Source organism: Canis lupus, chromosome 26 (genome assembly GCF_048164855.1).
Source record: "Canis lupus baileyi chromosome 26, mCanLup2.hap1, whole genome shotgun sequence".
Taxonomy (NCBI): domain Eukaryota; kingdom Metazoa; phylum Chordata; class Mammalia; order Carnivora; family Canidae; genus Canis; species Canis lupus.
In genome coordinates, this window is record NC_132863.1 from 20811049 (window position 1) to 20825643 (window position 14595).

A 14595-nucleotide genomic window follows, 5' to 3' on the forward strand; every position below is an offset into this window, starting at 1 on the left:
GCATCTGATTGGGTCCAGGAATCAGGGCTTTACTTTTAGTTTTAGTTTTTTGTAAGGACAAATTGTAAGCCTACCAGTAGAGTAGTACAGTGAACCCCCATGGACCTATCATATATTCAACATTTATTTATTTATTTTTAAAGATTTTGTTTATTCATGAGAGACACAGAGAGGCAGAGACCTAGGCAGAGAGAGAAACAGGCTCCCTGTGGGGAGCCCAATGCAGGACTAGAGTCCCAGGACCCTGGGATCACGACCTGAGCCAAGATCAACCACTGAGCCACGCAGGAGCCCTTATATTCAACATTAATAAATTGGCAGCCAATCTTGTTCCATATACATCCCCTCAATGCTATGAGTGGATACACTTAGTTGTTACAGGGCTTGACCACTACTGACATTACCACTGTTGCAAATGGCTTGGCACTGTACAGCTAGAGTTCAAATCTAGGAACTTTCTAGCTTTGTCAGCTTGAGCAAGATTTATAACTGCCTCAGTTTATCATAAGACCTAGCCTATGGGGTCTTTTTTTTTTTTTTTTTCCTATGGGGTCTTCAAGAGGTAAAATTTGTACAGTGCCTGGAATTGTGTCTGGCATACAATAAGAGTTTAGTAAATGTTAACTGTTCCTAATAATATTACAACTTGAAGCCCAGAGGCGTTAAAAACGATCAATTCTCTATTTAATTTTTTTTTTTAGATTTTATTTATTTATTCATGAGAGACACACAGAGAGAGGCAGAGACACAGGCAGAGAGAGAAGCAGGTTCCATGCAGGGAGCCTGACGTGAGACTTGATTCCAGGACTCCAGGATCACGCCCTGAGCCAAACGCATATGCGCAACTGCTGAACCACCCAGGTGTCCCTCAATTCCCTATTTAATAGGAACATGTCAGGGTAGGTTGTACTCTAATGCCCACACCTGATTTTGTCCGTTAGAAGCTGTCTACATTCTTCTTTGAGGGATCTGAAGCTTTCTTTTTCTTTTTCCTTCAAAGGAAGGGGAGCACCCCTCCTTTAAACTTGGGGATTTCTAGCCTGGTATCTGGGGGCCAGGAGATAGTCCTGAAGCTCACAGTACCTCTTTCATCCTCACCACCTGCTTATATCCCTGCTTGCCCAGAGAGGAGTGGGTGGAGAAAGAGAAGACTTCTGGACTCCTGGAGCCCACTTTTGGGTGTGGACCACTGACCTTGTGCATTCCTACAGTGCTTTCTGAGTTCCAAACCATGGGCGAAGTTCCTTTGCTTTTTCTGACATCTTGTGTCCTGCAGTGTCCTATTTGAGACACAGAGACCTTGTTTATTTCTCTAGGATCCCAGGGCAGATTAAGGTCAGGGGCCTTTACAGAGAATATTACTCCAGACCAGGTTGCAACCATCCTTCCCCCAGCAACTTTTCTCTATAAGTTTATTCCTATACATCTGTGTTCTTGATGCTTTTGGAAATGCTTTTTTAAATGTAAGTTTCGGGATCCCTGGGTGGCGCAGCGGTTTGGCGCCTGCCTTTGGCTCAGGGCGCGATCCTGGAGACTGGGGATCAAATCCCACGTCGGGCTCCCGGTGCATGGAGCCTGCTTCTCCCTCTGCCTGTGTCTCTGCCCCTCTCTCTCTGTGTGACTATCATAAATAAATAAAAATTTATAAAAAAAATAAATGTAAGTTTCTAGGGGCACCTGGATGGCTCAGTTGGTTAAGCTTATCTGACTCTTGATTTTGGCTCAGGTCATGATCCCTGGGGGCGTAAGATTGAGCTCTCCATCAGGTTCCAACGCTTCGCCCAGAGTCTGCTTGAGATTTTCTCACTTTCCCTCTGCTGTTCCCCCCACTCATGCGCACACACACCCCCTCTCTCTCAAATAAATAACTTTTCTCTCACTTTCCCTTTGTCGTTCCCTCCACTCGTGTGCACACACACTCTCTCAAATTTTAAAAATCTTAAAAAAATAAAATAAATGTAAGTTTCCAGTTGTTTCTACCAATATTTATAAGCACAGTTAATGTTTGCATATTGACTCTTTATATCCTGTCACTTTGCTAAATTTAAATTCATTTACTTAAGATTTTGTTTTGATATTTTGCATCCTAGGACACATTGATATAAATAAATGTGAATGTAAATAAAGACAGGTTTGTTTCCCGTAAATCATCAGTTTTACTAATTTTCTATGTATCCTTCCAGTATTTTGTTTTTATGAAAAGACAAAGATTAAACACACACATACATGTTTATGCCACCCCACCTTTCTTTCCTAAAGATGTCTTTGGTTAAACTGAAGTCTTTAATCAATATGTAGTAAGACTTATCCACTTCTTCCTTAATGGGTTCTGGATTTTATAGTGTTATTTTTTTTTTCTATTTTAGAGATCTGTCTTTCCCCACAGTCCTCTGTATATTCTTCTATATGTTTCTAAAATGTTTATATTTTTTTTGTTTCTAATCTTTAACTCTTAAACTGCTTGGAATTTATTTTTATGTAAGATGTGAGCTAAGAATCTCATTTCCAATCAGATAGCAGCTTGCCTCAATCCTTTATGAAAAGAGGCCATCCTTTCCTGGCTGTATTGAGATGCTGTATCTACCATACACTAAAACCCCAAATATTCATGGAGTCTATTCTCTTCCATTTACTGTCTGTTCCTGCCCTAACACCACAGTTTTATTTTTTGTGCCATTATATATTTTCCCTTTTATGATAAAATACAACACAGGAAACAAAGCCACACAAAAGGGGTATGTAGAATGAGAAGGAAGTGAACACCGAGGTCAAAAAGGAGAACTTTGTTGGTCTCCCCTTAGATGTCCCTCCATTTGTTTCATTCTGATCACAACTTTGTCCCTCCCTTCCAAAAGTAACCTTTTCCTCAGTTTCACTAAGGCCAGTCACCTAAATATGCATCTCTAAACCTTATAGATTAGCTTTTTTTTTATAGTTTAGCTTTTTTATCTTAAAAAAACCTAATTATGATTTTTCAAAAAGACTTTATTTATTTGAGAGGGAGAGAGAGAAAGAGAGCATGAGCAGGGGAGAGAGTCAGAGGGAGAGGGAGAAGCAGGCTCCCCACTGAGCAGGGAGCCCAACCTGGGGCTTGATCCTAGGACCCCAGGATCGTGATCTGAGCTAAAGGCAGATGCTTAACAGACTGGGCCACTCAGGTGCCCCCTAATTATGATTTTTTTCAAAGTGTCTTTTATTTATTTTTTTAAAATATTTTATTTATTTATTTGAGAGAGAAAGCGAGAGAGCACCAGCAGGGAGAGGGGTGGAGGGAGAGAAGTAGACTTCCCACTGAGCAGGGAACCTGACATGGGGCTCCATCCTAGGACCCTGAGATCATGACTTGAGTTGAAACCAAGAGTTAGATGCTTAACCGACTGAGCCACTGATACCTCCAAATGATTGTATTTTTATAAGGAAATAGATTTGTCACAGTGGACTTGGCAAACAGAAAAGGACAGTGAAATGAATCTGGATGTACTGTATATAAATTGTATAACTTGCCGTGTCTGAGACGCCTGTTACAGTCAGTGCACTGCCAGAAGATCCTGTCCATGAGGGACTGTTGAGATGTGGAATTTTGTGACACATTGTGCTGACAATTTTTGTTTTCTGCAGATGTATAATATGAATTATACTTTCTGTATAGCCATAGATAGATTCTCATTCCTGAGGTCTCTTGTAATGGAGTAAGAGAGATATTTATTCACCATTGGGAAGATGAGACAGTGAAAATAAGATATTTTTTTTTAAATAAGATAATTAAATTGATTTCTCTGGGAAATAACAATATCCAGATTGAAGTTGGTTTTTTACACTCATTTATATATTTTGTAAATATTTAAGTCCCTTAGATCCCATCTTTCCTATATTTTCTTATGACAATCTACATGCATGCAGAAAACCTGAAGGGTTTGCTACACTGAATGTCCGTGTACCCACCTGTGTGGATGGATAGATGTGACGACGCCAGTACAGCAAAAATGTGAACAGTTGGGTCACATGTTAACAAGGAGATTCTCAGGTAGAAATATTTTACCTTAGATTTATACACACGTATCCACACACATATATATCCAAACACTTACACACCTAATCAGTTTACTAAAAGACAACTGGAAGTTGTCCTCTCATGGTAGGTTTTCTGACATTAAACTGTCTTGTCCATTTCTGGGATAAAGTCTACTTGGTGATGATGTTTTATTATTTCTTTAAGGTACAGCTGGATTTAGTTTCCTAATGTTTTATTTAGGATTTTTGCATCTAGTTTTATAAGTAGAATTGACTACTGGTTTTCTTTCTCTCTCTCTTTTTTAAGATTTTATTTACTTATTCATGAGAGATACAGAGAGAGAGAGGCAGAGACATAGGCAAAGGGAGCAGCAGACTCCCAGTGGGGAGCCCGATGTGGGACTCGATCCCAGGACCCCCGAATCATACCCTTGAGCCAAAGCCAGACGCTCAACCATGGAGCCACCCAGGTGCCCTGGAATTGTGCATTTTGACAGATAAGGAAGAGTGGCAGGGGCCAGACTTGAGGGTATACAGGCTGGAAAGGGATGAAGAAGTGAAGTCCGAGGAAGCCCTGGAGCCTGAGGCGCCACGTCAAATGAGGAGGTATGAGAGGACAGGGCCCCTGTGGAGGAGGCCTGGGCTCCGGCCCACAGTCAAGCTCACTGCATTGTCGAATGGCATCTCCGTAGCACAGGTCCTGGCTTCATGGAAGCAGGATGGGCTTTTACATGTCAGACACCGAGAAGTCAGCCCAGGCAGCACAGGCAGCACAAGTTGATCTGGAGATGAGGTAACTTCCACTGGCCCTTGGGCAGAATTTCACGGCAGATGCCAGGCTGACTCTGGGGCCATGATGTTGCCTGACCCTTCTGCCCACTGAGAGCAGGGCCAGGGGACGGGTGTTGCCTCTGAAAGAGAGGGGTGACACAGAGACCATGAAGGAACGGACTCAAAATCACACAGTGGAAGGTGAGAGCTGGTGGGCCTGCAGAGGCACCGGGGCGGGGACAGCGAGCTGGGGTTTGGGGAGGATGATTCAGTGCCAGGGGCTCCTTCCTGCCCCTCCGGCCCAGAGGAGCTGCTCTGGGGGCGTCATAGGCGCCGACCCCTCAGAGCTGCTGTTTCTACCCCCAGGTTTGCCTTCTCCAGCTACTGACGGGCTCCAAGAAAAGGAAGGCAAGCCCCAAATGCTGGTGAGTCCGGTTAGTTTTTTTTTTTTTTTCCCCCTGAAATGCTGGCTTATTTCCCGGAGAATGAATGCATATTCTCTTTCTCTCTCTCTCTTTCTTTCTCTCTCCCTTTTTCTTTTTCTTTCTTTCTTTCTTTCTTTCTTTCTTTCTTTCTTTCTTTCTTTCTTTCTTTCTTCTTTTTTTCTTTCGTTCTTTCTTTTTCTTTCTCCCTGATTCCATTTATTTATTTATTTATTCATGAGAGACAGAGAGAGAGGCAGAGACATAGGCAGAGGGAGAAGCAGGCTCCCTGCGAGAAGCCCGATGTGGGACTTGATCCTAGGATCTCGGGATCACGACCTGAGCCGAATGTTTTATTTCTTGGAAAGAGGAAAGGCATTGGCTCATGCCTGTGTGTCAGAGACTGTCTTAGTCATTTGTGTGTTTTTCTTTGTTGCAAAATATACCCAGAGTATATATTAAGAGTCCAGGAAGTGTTTCAATGTAAGTGGTATTTTTGAAAAACAGATCATTAAAATTTTAAGTGTACTTTTAAGTTTTACTCCATATCTGCCCTAAGAAAACTGCACACTGGACATCTTTTTACTTTTGTATTGCTGAATTTTAAAAAAATTGTTATCTAAATTCTAGTTATCATACAGTGCAATATTGGTTCCAGTAGTAGAATTCAGTGATTCATCAGTTACATACAAATGCCCTGCTTAATGCCCATCACCCATTTAGCACATCCCCCACCCATTCTCCTCCATCAGTCCTTAGTCTGTTCTCTATAGTTAAAGAGTCTCTCTCTCTCTCTCTCTCTTTTAAAGATTTTATTTATTTATTCATGAGAGATTTTTATTTATTTATTCATGAGAGACACAGAGAGAAGCAGAGACACAGGCAGAGGGAGAAGCAGACTCCTCTCAGGGAGCCCAATGTGGGACTCGATTCCTGAACTCCAGGATCACACCCTGAGCCAAAAGCAGAGCTTAACCGTTGAGCAATTCAGGCATCCTGAGTCTTTCTTTTTTTAAAGATTTAATTTATATATTTATTTGAGAGAGAGAGGGGCTCCATCCCAGGACCCTGGAATCACGATCTGAGCCAAAGACAGCCGCTTAATGGACTGAGCCACCAGGTGCCCCATATAGTTAAGAATCTCTCATGGTTTGTTTCTCTCTTTTCTTTCCCCCACCCCATGTTCATCTGTTTTGTTTCATAAATTCCACATATGAGTAAAATCATACGAATCACGAGAGACCTGTTGCCTTTTCTCCAGTTTGCTCATAGGGCAAGGATCCTGAGCCAGGAGGGGCAAGCTGAGAAAAAAAACATGCTGTTTAGTGGCCCTCTTTTCAAGCAGGAGTGTTACTGAGAGCTGATCTTGTTCCTTGCTCCAGCTCCCAAGAATTGCCAAGAGGCGCCAACATCCTCCCCTGGGGGAGAGGCAGGTCTAAGAACTGAACCAGCAGTGTGCTCCCTCAGGTGACTGGCTTTATTTGGAACTAGCATAGGAGGTTGAAGTCTCAGCAGTGCTGCTGAAAACAATGGGGATTTGGGTGGTGAACAGTTAAGGGGAAGCTGCAGTTCCATGAGGCCAACAGGCTATATGCTTTCTCTTTTTCAGGAAATTAAAATACCCAGTAGAAAGGCCAGTTGCCCTAGTGATGACAGTTAAAGTACACTTGCAGTTGAGGGAGCCCAGGTAAATGTGTGATCACAAAGCACCACTGCTTAGGTTATAAGAAGTAACTTCATAGGAATCAGAGAATTAGAGTTGTAGAGTCTTTGTACTGTTCTGAGTTTCAGGAGGGATGCACATTGCGAACCTTTCATTCCTTTTATGCCTGCTTCCGTCTGTAATATCTGTGGTCAGGGGTAATATGCTATGTGTGGTCCTCAAGGGTCGCTATCACCATCAGACCCTATGCCTGGAGCGTTTGGTGTGAAAAGCATTATCATCAAATGTGTCTCCAGTATTTTCAAGTTAAATACCTATTAAATTCCTTGTTAAAAAAAAATCTAGGGGCACCTGGGTTGCTCAGTGGTTGAGCATCTGCCTTTGACTCAGGTTGTGATCCTGGGGTCCAGGATCACCAAGTCCTGAATCAGGCTCCTGCAGGGAGCCTGCTTCTCCCTCTGCCTATGTCTCTGCCTCTCTCTTCCTGTGTCTCTCGTGAATAAATAAATAATATCTTTCTTAAAAATCTAAATTGTGAGCACTTAGTTCACAGAGTATTAAAAGTATGTGGATCACATCACTTTTTTTTTTTTTGGCACTTTCACCTGCTGCCGCAAATTCTGAAGATCAGGTGTGTAAGCTAAGAAGTGTCCTCATTGTGCACCACTGCTATGGGCAGACATTGTAGATCATCAGCAGTTTTCTGAGGAAAAGAAGCACTTTAACCTGACCAGGTTAACGTTTTTGTTTGTTTTATATTTGATTGAGTTGTAATAGACATATAGCAAAGCATGCAGTTCAGAAATGTACCCAGACTCTCAGGAAGTGAACACAGCCATGTAACCAGTGCCCAGATCAAGGCGCAGAACACTGCCACTCGTGAGCATTACACTCCTGTAAGCCTTCTAATCTTCCAGATGATACTCCCCCGAGGATAGTCCTCTCCTGCCTTCTAACATCACAGATTCCTTTCCTACTTTTTGCGTTTTTTTTTTTTTTGTTGTTGTTGTTTTTTAATGAATGTCATCACATAGTCTGTACCTTTTTGTGTTTGTTCAACATTGTACCTGGGATTCATTTATGGTAGTATTTGTGCTTCATTTTTCTTCATGGTTTGTTTTTATATGTTTTATATGTTTTTATATGCCCCCCAATAGGCAAGGTATTCTTGAAGAAGAACAAAGTTGGAAAATTGGATTATCAGCTATCAGGATCTCTCATGATGCCAGGGTCATTAAGACAGGGATATTGGTATAAGGATAGACAGGTGAGCCGGTGGAGCAGAAGAGTCCAGAAATAGGCCCATACATAGAACAGTGGCCTTACTCATAGTAAAAGGACTGCAGTGTGTGGAGGTAGACTTCAAAAGAAGTGACATAATTGGTTACTGGCCATGATGTGCACCTGTCATTTACATAGTGATTGGCGGACTGGAGAGCTGGCCTCAGAGTCTGCTTGAGGCTGTTACTTGCAGTTAATATGCCACAGTAACTGACATTTGAACCATTTTGGTCGGGGTTTGGTGTTATTTAACTAAACTATGGCAACTGAGATTTGCACAAGGAATGCCTGTACTTAAAATGGGTGAATCTTCTAAAGCAGTGAATTTTAAATTATACCTTGATAAAGTGTCAGGTTTTAAAAGAAGATTAAATTATCTGTAAATGCCCCTTCCCTTGAACATTACTGCCATTCCCCTGCCAACTGTTTTGCACACGTGACATTCTTCGCTATGTGACAAGTGAAGCATTAGGGGCTTTATTTTTAGCATTAGGGCAGGGAAGAGAGATTTTATTTTTTTAAATGATTTTTTATTTATTCATTCATGAGAGATACACAGAGAGGCAGAGACACAGGTAGAGAGAGAAACAGGCTCCTCACATGGAACCCGATGTGGGACTCGATCCCAGGACGGGGATTACACCCTGAGCCAAACGCAGATGTTCAACCGCTGAGCCACCCAGGTGTCCCTACAAAGACAGATTTTAGTAACCTGCCTCTCTTACAGATGCACATCACTGACCCCATCTTTTCTTTGCAGTTGAAGATTGTTCCATTTTTTTCCTCTAACTCTTCACCGTCCCCTGATGCCCAGCACAAGCCCCCATGTACCTGTGCTCTCCTTCTCCAGCCCATCCTCTCCTCTTCCATCTCAGAGTTTAAAATAAATAAAATGAATCCTCAAGGTCACTTTCCTGAGCATTGCTTGGGGCTTGCAGATTGATTCGCAGATCTTTTTGCCAGCGAAATCCCAAGGGCCAGGAATGTGTTTTTATGTGTCAGCTGTGTGCCCCTTAGATTTTAACACAAAGCCTGTAGGGGCCCAAAGAACTTGATACAGAGAACTGTGTACTCTGAAAAGAACTAGGTCAACTTCTCACATATCCAGGCTCTCCAGGGCCATCAGAAAGGATCGACTCCTCACACTGGGAAAATGGATGGTGGTTTGCTGTCTATTAACCTACTGCTTGTTTTTAGGTACCGGTTACACTCCGGGATGTGGCTGTGGTCTTCACGGATGCAGAATGGAAGGGACTAAGCTCTGAACAGAGGAACCTCTACAAAGAAGTGTTGCTAGAGAATTATAGGAATCTGCTCTCGTTGGGTAAGGATGTGTTCTTTCCTTCATTAATTCAGTAGAGATGTATTGGCTATATACTTGTGCCAGAAAACATTTTAGACACTTAGAACACATTAGTAATAAAATAGTAACCCCTGTCCATTAGGGCTTACTTTCTAGTACGTGGTGACAGACGACAAACCAAAAGCTTTAGATGCAGGGATCTCATAACACGGTATGTTAGAAAGTGATAAACGCTACAGAGTATAACATCAGGATAGAATAGAGCAGGATAAGGGAGTATTGAGTGTGAGAGGTGCCTGACTAAATTTTTCAACTGGGGATTTGAAATCAATGAGGAGGGACCATGTGACCAAAGATAGAATGTGCTAAGGGAGTTGGAACTCTGGGTGTCTGGGTTAAGAGCATTTCTGGTGCAGGGACTTGTTGTGCTAAAATGTTCCAGAAGGGATGTACCTGTTGGGCATAAAGAACTGTAAGGTGGCCAGTGAGGTGGGAGAGAGGGGGACAGTTGGCAACGGAGAGAGTAGTGAACATGTCTTCTGCTGCAAAAGGCACAGGTACATGTCAGAGTTTGTATGGCTTTTGGGTTTCGTAAGTCATATTTTTTTTTCATTTACTTAAAAAAACTTACATTGGTTGTTTAAACCTGGATTGGTAAACACTTTCAATTAGGACATTACTCTGGATCAAGAGGTGGCCAGCTTTTTCTGTAAAGGGCCACATAAATTTAGGCTTGTAGGCTATATGGTCTCTCTGTAACTGCTCCGGGGTTGGCCCTTGGAGAGTAAAATTGCCACAGACAACATGTAAGCGAATGAGTGGGGGCTATGTTCCGATAAGACTTGATTTGTGAACCCTGAATTTTGAATTCCATATAATTGTTATGTATCGTGAAATATGATTATTCTTTTGACTCTTTTTCCCAACTATTTAAAAATTCTTGGTTGTGGACTATACAGAAGGAGACAGCCAGGTTTAGCTTGTGAGTTGAGTTGTCCCACTGCTTGTTCTAGCTTAGTGCTGCCCAGTAGAAATATATGAGTCAGGTGGGCTATTTTAAATTCCTTAGTAACTGCATTCTAAAAAGTAAAAACAAATGAGTGAAATTAATTTTAATAACATTTTCTTTAACCCAGTATATAAAAAATCTTACCATTTTAACATGTAATCAATATAGAAAAGTTAGATTTTTTTGTTACTAAACCTTCAAACTCTGGTGTGTATTTTCCAGTGAGAGCACATCTTAATTCAGACTAGCCACCTTTCAAGTGCCAGTAAACCTGTGTGACTCATGGCTACCACATTAGATCATGCCGTTCTAGATATTTTATCTAGATAAAACATGTAGAGAGGAGTCACATTTTTGGAGACACAAACTAGTTTCAGGCAGAAATTTCTTCAGCAGTTTCCTTCAAATGGCATAGCTATTTCCCCGATATGAATTAATCACATTTTCTTCCATTTCCATCTTGTCCCTTGTGTTTTGATCTGATCCATCAATTTTGGGTTCATCCATTTTGGTCTGGTTCTGTGGATTTTGATTTAGCCTTAGCTGGTCAGCCTAACTAGATTTTGTTTTTATTTTTAGTTTTCTCTTGTCCTATTATTCTCTTCTTCTCTGTTAGTACGTTTAATGGGTTCAAAGGAAAATGTTAAAATGACCTAGTTCATATTATTCTTGATACTGGAAGCCTTGATTCCTTTATTTTGCTCAACACATAATATTCTACAGTTCTCCGGTCTCTCATGGGCTCTTTTGGGCTTTTCTCTTATTTCTTTCTCTTTTCTTAGGCTGATCCAGAGGACTAGTGTCACATACTTTTTTGTTGTTGTTGTTTTTCTGTGTCTCTATTCATATCCTTAAGGAATTTGTGAACTTTAATGATTTTGCCCATCACATATTACGATAAACCCATTTTCTCTGTCACTTGTGCTTTACCTTTATATTTCTATTAGGTTATAAGACAGCACAAGTTTATTCTTAGACTTGTCAAAAATTGAGATCATAGTGTTTTTCTTCCAAAATAAGCTTTTCTTTTTTTCTCTAATTCTTTACATACTCATGTTATGATGTCTCTTCTTCTCTACAGCTAGAAATAAGTGGGCCAATTTCCACTGAAATAATCTTTAAAGCTTTCCTAGGGGGAATTTTTGAGTTAGCTTAGACTAGATAATTCTGTGATAACAAACCCCCTCAAACTTTGGTGGCTTGTCATAGCAAATGTTCCTTTCTCACTTATATTGCCTTTTGTCTAAGTTCAGATGTAGTTCAGCTCTGTTGGTTCTGGAATTCAGACAAAAAGAACAGACTCATCTGAGTCCTGAGGTTGTTAAGAAAGAGGGGAAAGGAGCAATGATGGGATCACATAGTGCATCTTTTCTTTATTTTAAAGATTTTATTTATTTATTTGAGAGAGAGATTGAATGAGCACAAGCCAGGGGACGGGCAGGGGGAGAGGAAGAGGGAGAAGCAGGCTCCCTGTTGAGTTCAGAGCCTGATGCAGGGCTTGATCCCACTACCCTGAGATCATGACCTGAGCTGAAGTCAGCCAGTTAGCCAACTTAGCCACCCAGGCACCCACATAGTACCTCTTAAAACTTGTTTGGAAGTGGCACTAGCTATTCAGTCATCATTGGCCAAAGCAAATCCCATAGCTAAGTCTGATGTGCTTGTGATGGGATTGGTTTGGACATAAGGTGCTGGAATCCTGAAATCATGGGCCATGTTTTTCTTGTCGAATACTGAATCTACAGAGCTTAATAGAGAACCTAGCACTTAGAAACTTCTAGTAAGTATTTGTGTGGGATGGGAAACCTGAAATTCAGATTTATTTCTTTTTAAAAAATATTTTATTTATTTATTTATTTGAGAGTGAGTCAGCATGAGAGAGAGCAGAGAGCACAATTGGAGAAGGTGGGGAGAGGGGCAGAGGGAGAGGCAGACTCCCCACTGAGCAGGGAGCCTAACATCCCAGGATCCTGAGATCATGACCTAAGCCAAAGGTGGATGCTTAATGGATTGAGCACTCAGGTACCCCCACAATTTGTTTCATATATAATCTCTGTAACCACTGATTCATACACCGTTTCCTACATTTGGAAGCTCTTCAGACCAAGTGACTTTTTACGTGGATCAGTCTTGTTTTGTAATAAGAAAAGTCATGGAGGTGATTTCATATAGGTCACAGAGACGGTTAGGCCCAAGTAGAACTGAGTAATGGACAGTTACGTGTTGATGTCAGTATCGATGGCTTAGATTATTTAGTAGAAAGGGAAGGTGAAGGTAACTGAAGCTGTTTACAGCATACAGTGCTTACTTGAAAGGTTCCTGTCTCACGTGTTTTGTTATGGATTTTGTGGAGTGCAATAGAAAATGGAATGTGCAGAAATGAATATAAAGGAAATATTGGTGAGGAACAAATTGTGTTGTATATGTATTATTAATTACAGATGTGGCATAAGACGCTCTGTCCTAGGACAAGACAGAGCTGCCCGGCGGCCCTATGTAGGGCTTCTCTAACTGAAAACTCTCTCTCTCTCCAGCACAACCAAAGCCAGAAATCTACCCAGAATTTGCCTCCTGCCTTTTGGCCTTCTCCTGTCAGCAATTCCTAAGCCAACATGTGCACTAGATCTTTCTGGGCTTATATGTAGAGAATCAGTTCAATCCAGCAGACTCTCTTCCCTGGCATCAGGAGCAGCAGTATCTTGCTCAGAACTGCTGGAGTGGAAATACAGAAGGTCAACAGAGGGAAGGTGGCTCCCAACCCTTGTGTGCGAGGACAGAGGAGACAGAGACCTTAGGTGTATTCCCTAGCCTGCCCCTGGGACAGTCAGCAAGAACTAGAGAAGGCATAATGGTGGTAGAAATAGAGCCCACCTCAGCTCAAAGGTGAAACCTTGTCCAAACAGACTGAGGAGCGGAAGAAGCCTCAAAATCTGGAGCAGTCAGCAGTATGGACTGTGAACCAGATTGTAGCCTGAAATCATACTTAATTACAAGGTAGAGGACCCACTTATAAGGGAAACCCTATGATTGCAGGGAGTATGGGCGAGGCTTTAAAGTTAAGTTGACCCACATCAGATGCCATTGGATACACTCAATGGAGAAGCCTTATATGTGCGGTGAGTGTGGCCGAGGCTTCAGTGAGAAGTCATCCTTCATCAGACATCAGAGGACACATTCAGGGAAGAAACCCTATGTGTTCCTGGAATGTGGACAAGGTTTTAGTGATAAGTCAACCCTCAGAAAACCCCAGAGGATGCAGTCAGGGGAGAAGTCTTGTTTGTGGGGAGTGTGACCAAGGCTTTTGTAGTATGCCAGGTCTCAGCATACACGACTGGACACACTTGGGAGAGAAGCCTTCCTCGTGCAGTGAGTGTGGCCAAGGCTTTAGCCAAAAATGACTCTTCCTCATTCACCAGAAGATGTACTCAGGCGAGAAGCATGATATTTTCAGGGAGTGTGGGCGAGGCTTTAGCTGTAAATCAAATCTTATCAGAACCCAGGGGATGCAGTAAGGTGAGAAGCCTTCTTTGGGCAGGGATCTTGGGCAAGACTTTGGCAATCTATCAGACTGGGACCCAAGTGCCAGGTGAGCAGTAGTCCCTATCTGTGCATGGAGTGTGAGAAGAGCTTCAGAGACATGCTGGTCCTCACCAGGCTTCAGGAACATTCAGTAGAGGAGCCTTATCTGTGCGGAATGTGGGCCACTTGGTAGCCCCAAGTCAAGCCTCACCACCCGGGAAGGATGCACTTAGGTGGGAAGTGTGTGCAGGGGCTGCAGGGGAGGCTTTAGCAGTAAATCCACATTCACCCAACATCCTGTGGCCATCCTGGGAAGCAGTGTCATGTGTTCAGGGAGTGCTGGTAGACCTCAGCAAAAGAAGAGGCAGGCAGACAGACAGGATAAGGTGGTGTGCTCAGGGAGGAGCTGTGTGCTTATAGGGAGTGGAGACGAGACTTGGTCAGCCTTTGTCACATAGGGTAAGGATAATCTGTATGTGGACACCCTGGGGAGCTCTGCCCAGATAACCTCTTCGGGCCAGCACCCCTGCCGCTCCACATTACTGTTCCTGGGGCTGCGCAGAGGAGTTCCTTGCTGGGACTTGCTTGAAGCCACAGGGAACTGCTCCCTCCCCAC

The 14595-nt window shown here is 42.5% G+C and overlaps 1 protein-coding gene across 1 annotated transcript; it reads left to right on the forward strand.

Moving 5' to 3' along the window:
* Positions 1-906: 906 nt before the first annotated feature.
* ZNF343 (zinc finger protein 343) lies at positions 907-13972 on the forward strand. The gene is given in 6 exon segments (XM_072801867.1): positions 907-4983; positions 5149-5207; positions 9346-9472; positions 12995-13681; positions 13724-13735; positions 13776-13972. Coding segments are annotated over 6 exon segments (1116 nt in total). The 5' UTR covers positions 907-4949.
* The last annotated feature ends 623 nt before the right edge of the window (positions 13973-14595 follow it).